We start from the raw sequence: 9424 nt of genomic DNA, 5'->3' as shown, positions 1-9424 counted from the left end.
GTGTTGTTTAGTGTTGTTTGGTGGTGTTTTGGTTTTGCAACCCGGCAACGACAACAATATCATAACGTGAAAAGTGCCACAACACCACAACACCGCAACCCAACAACGGACAACGTTGTGTTGCAACAACAAAAAAAAAATCGAAGATGGCCGCCATGCAACATTGGCGATCTGGATAACCTATCTTCTTACAACAACCTTGAGCTACCTGTGGCGGCCGCTAACAAGTCCGTTTTACTAGGGCGCTGTCCATAAACTACGTAGACTCTATTTTGGCAGACTCGTAGACTTTCATCCATACAAAATTTTCGAAATTTGTAAGAACCGTAGACTTTGGCCAGACCCCCCCCCCCCTCCGTCCCCCCTTAGAGTCTACGTAGTTTATGGACAGGCCCTAGGGAACCTCCAGATGGGCTAGCCAGTATGCCATCTGACCTGGAATCTGGAATCAGGATACAAGTACTGGGACTGCAAAGACTCTGACCGCAGTAAGCTGTGTAGGCGATGTGAAGATGGAGGCCATAAGACACAACCTGAATAACAGCTTATTCAGCCAAAATTTTCAAAATAAAGCTTAACAGCGGTTTATTCAGCCACTGTGCAGCAACAATGTTTGTTGGGAAGGCACATAGTCGAGAAATCAAATCAATCTAATATTATGTTTGTTTCAACACTAACATCGATGTTAGCTTACACAGCAAAAAAAATATGAAAGTTAAACAGCACGTAAATTGAAGATCAACTGAAATTTGCGGCAGAAAAATGTAAATCACCAACATTTAACGTCAGCCGAGCAGCCCGCTGCTGGTCAGACGGCTTGTTTACAGATGTTAAAGCATATTCGCTTTAAATTTACATGCATCTACTATAAATCATGCCAGCCACTGTCCGTCATCAACTAAACGAACGACTGCTCGCAGCTGTGGTGGTTTCCCCGTTGTCTCTCTCAGTACTCTCTGCAGCAGCCGGAGGATGTCGGGAATGTGTGCATTATGGTAGAAGCAGTTTCACTTTGACTGTCTGCTATTCAACAAGCTGAGATAGCCGAGAGAGCTCGGGCGTGATACTCATACCCCAAGGATCAGAGTTCAATTCTCCCTCGGACTTCAATGTTTCTTTATATTTTCTAACAGATATTTGCAATGTAATTTTAAGATCGCACAAAAATTTCCATCATATATGACGGGGTCCTTTTGTTACATTCGATCCGTCATAATTTTACAGGTTTTTTTCGAACCGTGTGTGTATCTTAACTGCATTTTTCCCTCCGTGTACCAACGATGATCGCCGGCGGATCGCGAAAAAAGCAGCGTGCACAATGCATCTGCCGCTGCCGTCGTAGCTCGGAATGGACGATCCGCTTGCAGCAGCAGCAGTTGTTATTGCCGCGTTGCCGTTCGTATTATTGTCGAAGCCAAATATGTGCGCATTCATTGCAAGCTGGTGGCGGCGGCGGAAGAAGAAAACGACACGACACCGCGAAGAGAACCATCAGAAATGCGCAAATTGCCGCGTTCATGGCGAGGATGATGATGATGATGATGGCGATGGAAAGAGCAAATAAATGCGGTTATCTCCCCGTCGCGTCGTCGTCCGTCCATCCAACTCGACTTGTTGTTTGACAAGCAAGCAAGCAACAGAGGACCATCGAAATGCGGTTCGCATTGGGGTAGGTTAGTTACTTTTTGTGCTGGATTTCGTTGTTATTTTTTCTGGTGATTAACTTGGCTGCCGTAATGGAGGTCGTTTTCGGTCGTTGGCATGATTCCGCCATTTACTCCAACAAAAGCTGACAACAACCCTGACTGACAGCAACTGTCATCGGCAGGGTTGAACTTCCATGCAAGCTATGCACTTCCAGGAGCCCCTCGTCTACGTGACAACATCATCAAAGTAGACCGACCAAAACGAACGTTTCCCTTTATTTGATTATCACCTCTTTTCCTGGTGTTTCCAAAACTTTCTTCCTTTCCATGTCGCGCCGCTCCTCCAAAGCTGACAGTTTCGACTTTCCGGACAGCAACAACAAACAGCTAGACTTGTTTTCCATTCTTTTACCGTACTATACCACGATTAGACAACGACACCGAACGGAAAGGTGGGCCACCGTCGTGTAGGAACAAAGTTTGGTTGGTTCCTTCCTGTTGTCGTCGTCGTCGTCCGTCTTTCTCATGTTCAACTCAACCCATCCAACGCTCCAAAAACAACCAACGCTAACGAACCTAATCAACGGCTCGACTGCGGACAGCAGGGGTGGGCGTGGGATAGCAGAATAAAGTTTTGTTCTGGTTCGAAGGTAGGCGAAGAACAACGCCGATGACCGGGATTTTAGTAAACGCTTTACGAGTAGACGTGGGCCTGGCCGCTTTAATGCTAGTAACACATCTCCGATACAAGTATTAATAATGACAAGTACAATGATAGAAGTGAACGGTAGCCAATAGATTGTAAGCACCAGCAGACTTCTGGGGATTTGATGAATCAAGTTGTCGCTGGGGGTTCTAACTGCATATCCAGTTTGGAATTTCTGAATGAAGTTTTGGTAGATCCAAGAGAGAGTTCGAGCCGTCATGGCCAAACCGAAGTCGACTGTTTTTATTTTTCTTCTAAACCATAAGGGAAAAACCTGCTCAATAGACACCCGAACCGAAAGGTCCGGGTAGTGTGGGGTTAAGGCTGTCTTCTACAACAAAATTAAAAGCCAGGACTCCCCCCGTTTCCGCTATAATAATGTGACCAGTAACTTTGTAACCGTTCGTCGATTTCTATTTAAGCTTGACGCAAACTCAGTGGCTTAAGCGCCACTCTCGATTCCGAGAGACCACTGGTCGTTTTATTCGAATTTGCCCGACTAAACTATAAGCATGAGCGCAATCTTGTCTAGGGTCAGCGAACGGTTGCTAGGTGGTTTGAAACGTAAAGCGATGGCCACAAAGTATAGCGAAACGATTAACTGAGGTGAACGCATCAAAGCGAAGGAACGAAAACGTGTCCGAAGAGAACGTAAAGTGAAACGTAGAGTGTGACGATACCCGGGCGGACTACATTACCACAGGGCTCAGTACTCATGAAATGAACGAAGCATAATATGTTGAGTTTGAATTCATTTTTTCGTTCTAAGCATTCATTTTTTCGTTTCGACCTTGGTTCGTCGACCGTCGGTACAATTTTCATTCTATTGTCCGATAGGGCGATTGACGTGATCACTGGATGACAGCAAAAGAGTTGAGAAAAATGCTGATTCATGATGATATAGCTATTACCTGCGTTAAATTCTTAGTCAACAAGTGACTAGTAATCAATTTGTTATTCTAAAAATTGTTTATCCAACAACAACTGGCACAATGACTACCCGTGACTAAGATGACAACTCGAGCTGCACCTGCAAAAGGTGTGAAGAAGGTGACCTCCAAGGCGGGACGAACAGACGGCGTTACCAGCGAAGATAGGAGGGACATGGATGCGCCAACCGGCTCAGTTGGACGGGACGGAAGGCATGGCAAGCCGACTGCGAGCGCCAAGATAAGGCGTGCTTGTTCCGTAGTATCAGGAGCGTCACGAAAGTCGGCGAAAGCTCGTTTGGAAGTGGAACTGCAGCAGATCGAAGTCGAGGAAGCGTTGATGCGAGAAGAAATGCAACGGAAGCGAGATTTGGCGAAAAAGAAGTTCGAGGTCCTGAAGGAGATGGCTGATCTGGAAGGTAGTGGTGAATCCGCTGTTGATCAGCCGAATGTCGTCAATAAAGTTGAGCACTGGTTGAAGCGTCACAGCGAAATGCGGGTATAGGGCAAGCAGTCGTACAAGGAAGCCCGAGCTTATCATTCTGAAGACGGCGTGGAAAACGAGGCTTCGAGCGAAGATTCAGCGTCTGGTGGCGAATCAGATAGTGACGAAGAGACATCGACGGACAGTGGAGCGCATCGAGATGGTAGAGCAGATGGAGCGCAATCCGTCGGGGAGCTCGTAGGGCGAAGGCATCTCAGGCCTAAAATGGCCTCGGCCAGGAAGGTCCCAAAAGGTGGAAGTAGCAACCGATCTGGAACGGAGCGACAGGAAGCTTTCGAAGGATGAACTAGCAGCCCGTCAAGTCGTTCCTCGCGAACTGCCGAAGTTTAGCGGTAATCCGGAGGAATGGCCGATGTTTGAGTCAACGTACGAAGATACTTCTGCCATGTGTGGATACACGGACGTCGAAAACATGATTCGCCTCAGGAACTGTTTGAATGGAGATGCGTTCAACGCTGTCCGAAGTTTTTTTGATGCAGCCTGAAACCGTGGGAAGAGAGATCAGTGCGTTGAAGCTACGGTTTGGCAGACCGGAGACGATTATCGACTACTTAAAGGAGAAAATAATGGCAATACCGATCATCAGGCCGGACGCGATGGACAAGCTGGTCGACTTTGCACTGTGAGTTCAAAACCTCTGTACTACGATAGAAGCTTGTGGAGAGAAACAGTACATGTGTGATACGACGTTGCTGAAGGAGTTCGAGAAGAAGTTGCCACCGCAAATCAGACTGGACTGGGCCCGATACAAGAAGAAGTTGCGGAAAGCGAAGCTGTCCACGTTTAGCCGGTGGATATACAGCCTGGCGGAGGATGTGAACGTGGTCTTCGAACCGCAGTGCCGTGGAAACAAGACGCAGGAGTTCGCGAGAGGAGTTTGTAAGGAGAAGTACGTGAGCACCCACGCTGAAGTGTCGGTCACGGATAGGTATCAGCAAGCCCACCAAACTCAGCAGTCAGCAGTTGAGTGATTGCAAGTGTCTGGCAAAATGCAAGAGATTCCTGGATTTGTCGAACGAGGTGAAATGGGCCACTGTTCGCGGCTTCAATTTCTGTCACAAGTGTCTTCGGCAACATAAAGGTGGCTGCAATTCCGGAGAATGTGGAAAGAACGGTTGCACGTTCAAGCACCACGTATTACTCCACAAAGACTTAGCCGAACCCGGTGCATCGAGCAGTGTTACATCCAACAAATGTGGATCTTCAAAGCAGAACGAAGAACGCAATGTCAATACGCACCAATCATCAACAGGTCATGGATCGTTCCGGTGCCGGCCAGTAACTTTGTATGGCGACGGAGTACATGTGAGGCGTTACGCCTTTTAAGACGATGGATCAGAGTTGACTCTCATCGATCAGCAGTTTGCGGAGGATCTTAAGCTTTCTGGAGCAGTTCTGCCCCTCTGCCTGATACGGACGAAAGGTACCCATCGCTACGAATCCAAATCACAGAGTATCAACGTAGAAATATGCGGAAAGGATGGAAAGTGGACGCTACTAGATATGGACCAACTCTCGTAGCGGCACGGCTACCTGCGTGGGCTGCCCGTGGACTCGTATTGTAACGTTCGTCCACGAATACTTATTGGATTGAAGCATGCCAACCTAATGCTGGTGCGAAGGAGTCGTGAAGGCAAGATAGGTGAGCCAATCGCCGTCAAAACCAATCTTGGCTGCACTGTATACGGTGGCTGGGCATCGCAGGACTCTTCGAGTACAGCCGGTCATACGTACCACCTCTGCTCCTGCAACGAACCAGGCCTGACGCATCTTAATCAGATAGTGAAAGATTACTTCTCCATGGATAGTTTGGTAGTTCAACCGAGCCACGTTGGACGGCTTTCTAAAGACGATGAACGCGCAATGGCTCTTCTGGAATCTCGCACTCACTTCAACGGAGAACGTTACGAAACAGGCCTGTTGTGGCGGTCCGACGAAATCCGTCTGCCGGACAACAAAGCAGTTGCAGTTCGTCGTTGGAGATGCTTGGAAAAGCGCATGGAGAAGGACACGGAGTTGGCGAGCATCCTGCATGAAAAAAATGCGGAATACAGATCGCAAAACTACATCCGCAAGCTAACGTCGGAGGAGCTGTCAACAAAATACGAGCGGGTATGGTACTTGCTTATTTTCCGGTGTACAATCCGAATAAGCCAGGCAAAGTCCGGATTGTGTGGGACGCTGCCGCCCAAGCATACGGGATATCACTAAACGCGGTTCTCCTCACTGGCCCAGACCAGTTAGCGTCTCTTGTGGGCATCCTGTACCAATTCCGTGAGCATCGAATAGGCGTTTGTGCCGACATCCGTGAGATGTTCCATCAGGTCGACACCAATCCTGAGGACCAGCAATGTCAGCGTTTTCTTTGGCGTGACCGCGACGAACACGGTGATCCAAGCATCTACGTCATGCAGGTAATGACATTCGGGGCGAGCTGTTCTCCTGCCACACCCCAGTTTGTGAAGAACAAGAACGCCGAAAGATTCGAAGAAGGATATCCAACAGCGGTAGCGGTCATCAAAAAACGACACTACGTGGATGACATGGTTTTCAGCGTTGAAACGGAGCAAGAAGCAGTTGAACTGGCGGAGTCGGTGCGTTTCATCCACATGGAGGGTGGATTTGTAAACCGCAATTGGGTTTCCAATTCTCCGTTGGTGCTTTCCACTATGAATGGAGAAGAGTCAACGGAGAAGGACCTGAACATATCTGCGAAGGTGGCGAGTCAAAAAAAAAACCCTCGGAATGTGGTGGCATACGAAGAACGACGTGTTCAAATATAAAATATGCTGGACCAGATTTGATTCGACGCTGCTGGATGGGAGTCGTTGCCCTACTAAACGGGAGATCCTTCGGACGCTGATGACCATATACGACCCTCTAAGTCTCATCGACCACTTTCTGGTGTTGCTGAAAATCTTGCTACAGGAAGTTTGGCGTGCCAATGTTGACTGGAACGAACGAATTCCCGAAAACCTGTTCGAGAAGTGGTGCGACTGGCTACAATTGCTACCACAGATAGAGACGCAAGCTACGATAGAGACGCACTGTAACGTTTATGATCGGCTCTTAACCAGCATAAAACGTTTCGGGAGTCAGTCCAGTATGTACATTTATATATATTCATCATCAAATTACTTGTAACGTTCTTCGCTAATCTACACCCGAGGACTGCGGCTTGCAGTTTGTAACGGGAGAAGGTGGAAGATTATGGTAAGTTCCGCATACAACCTTCACTTAAGCGCCAGGCAAGTATATTTCCTTGCCGTGAAGGAGCGAGTCGATATCTCAAACAATCCCGTGCCCGGCGGAGAGACCTCAAGGCGGGTTCAGATCCAACAAACTTCGACCCACGGCCGAAACTAACGCACCAAGTTCACAGAATGAGTGATCTTACTCAAAGTAGTCAATTTCAGGGTGAGATTGGTTCCAAATCCGTGGAAGAGGCACCCAATCCCAGAGCCTATTCTAAAACTCCGAAAACAAAAACCGATAATGCCTTAACCCAACTCACACAACCCAAGGGATTGCCGCATGTAACTAAAAGCTTCGTAGTTGCGTTTCTTCTATCATCTGGCTACTGATTTATTCTAGCTTTCTCATGCATAACTCCCACATAACCTTTCCATGCTGATCGTGTACATATTTGGTGCTTATTCTCTAAAGGTTAGTAGTGTACATCGTCTATTTTTTTACCTAATTCGTATTACCTGCCCACCGCATGTCCAACAGGCGGCGGCCCGCCACGTGATCGCTCAAACTGTACCAATTGGTCCACGCCTTACGAGAATCCTGAAAACGTCTCTATTTCTCCTGCTCGACGGACAGTCCTCGATTATAGCACCCTTTGCATGGAGCTACTGCTAAGGTACCGAACCGGGCTGATTCGAAGTTCCGCTATTCCACGTGCGGTGGCGCGACAAGCGTTTGAAATGTATCGTTTCGACGGTGCCGTGTTGCACGTGGCCGGTGTTGCACATGCGACGTGTTGCACGGTCATTCACGAGGGTGTCAATACGCCGGGTCCCTTAGGTGGGCGACCTAGGGGTGGCACCTTCGTTCGAAGGACACCTCACTCGTCGTGGTCTATTCGTTAACCGATATTTTCACGTTGGTCTTGTATACAGGACTGCGTTTTCTAATTAGGACTTTTCCTGTCACTTAGTGACTCACTACCGTATACTTTTAACAATAGGCTATCAATCTTCTTTTGTTCGTCCTTGGACACAAAGGCTTCCTTTCCTCACTTAAATCGCACTTGCTAGACTACGTCTTTATACTTGGCTAGTCGAATTGTGAGAGCTCGGGTTAAAGCAATTTTTCACTATCCATGCTCTACGTCGATCCCGAAGACGACTCATTCGGTAATTCTCGGCTCGTTAGAATCTACGGAGGCATCCATGGATGGACCCCTAACCGTCTTCGAAATTCGAGCATTGAACCTCCCTGGCGTATCTCAGCTTGACATGAATCAGAGACTGGGTACGCGATTCAAGCTATGTTGGAAAGTTGTATGCAACTTTTTTATTTGTTTTTCTGACCTTCTGTAACATCGTTACAAGTTCCAATCGTGGAATGGAGGTGTACTTCAAGGGTACTACGCGAGTCTTTCCAGCAATTAGCGAACATTCCACTTGATCTCCTTCTACGAGTCGCAAAAACACTGCCGCTGCCATTGCACTTTCGCAAGCGTCAACGAATACATGCATTTCAATGAAAGCTTCATCCAAGGATGAAACAAATTACCGGTAACACCTACGAATACGTAACTTCTTGCGTCTCGCAAGTTTGCATTGGTTCATTTTTTCGGAGGCGCCAGTTGGCGCGGCCAACACTCATAATTCCTGAAAGAGTTCCAGGAAAAAAATCTCCATTTCTGAAAGAGACCTCTTGATGATTTTATGAATGAATCTCTGAAATAATCTCCTAATTTCTGTATTTTTTTTCCTGGCATTGTACCTTTTCAAGAAATCTATGAAGGAACTCCTTGAGAAATTTTGGAGAAATTTCTAGAACTTCCAAAAGAATTTTGATTGTAAATTCTTACAAAAATGACTCAAGAAACACATGAAAGAATACATGCACAAACTACCGCAGCAATCATTGATGGAATTTCCTCAACAATCGCTAAAGGAATCCCAGGACGAATTTCTGAACGAACCTTGCTTGAATCATTCTAGGAAATCCTGCGAGAATATTCTTTTTATAAGGTACACCGGGGCAAGTTGAAACGGGTGGGGCAAGATGAAACAGTGGATTAACATGATGTTTTCTAATCACGATAAACAATTTGATTGCCATAACACATAGTTTTTGATTTAAACGATCTTTTAGCGAAGGATACATTCCCAAATTGTATTGAAACCTATTTCAAAACTCCGTGTTTCATCTTGCCCCACCCGTTTCAACTTGCCCCGGTGTACCTTAAAACAATTCGGAAAAAAAAGATAAATCTTGGCACAACCCCTAAAGGAAACCTTGGCGGTTTCCCTGTAGTTCATTATAGAGAAAACTATTGAGCAGTATAGGGGGCCGTCCACAAATAACGTCACGCTTTTAGAGGGGAGGGAGGTTTTGCAGAACGTGACGATCCATACAAAAAATATTTAGGTCCTGTGGTAACGATCCTGGAGGATCA

The 9424-nt window shown here is 46.9% G+C and overlaps 1 protein-coding gene and 1 pseudogene across 1 annotated transcript; both read left to right on the top strand.

Annotated features, from left to right (window-relative positions):
- The first annotated feature begins 3363 nt into the window (after nucleotides 1-3363).
- LOC134291454 (uncharacterized) lies at nucleotides 3364-4071 on the top strand (annotated as a pseudogene).
- Nucleotides 4072-5394: 1323 nt separating this feature from the next.
- On the top strand, nucleotides 5395-7883 carry LOC134291452 (uncharacterized). The gene is made up of 4 exons (XM_062859209.1): nucleotides 5395-5898; nucleotides 5940-6506; nucleotides 6550-6835; nucleotides 7519-7883. The coding sequence occupies exons 1-4, from the start codon at nucleotides 5395-5397 to the stop codon at nucleotides 7881-7883; spliced, it is 1722 nt and encodes a 573-aa protein (XP_062715193.1).
- The last annotated feature ends 1541 nt before the right edge of the window (nucleotides 7884-9424 follow it).

The sequence above is a fragment of the Aedes albopictus genome, chromosome 1 (genome assembly GCF_035046485.1).
Source record: "Aedes albopictus strain Foshan chromosome 1, AalbF5, whole genome shotgun sequence".
In the NCBI taxonomy this organism is placed as follows: Eukaryota; Metazoa; Arthropoda; class Insecta; order Diptera; family Culicidae; genus Aedes; species Aedes albopictus.
The sequence above is the reverse complement of the archived record's forward strand: the minus strand, read 5'-3'. Positions and strand labels throughout refer to the sequence as shown.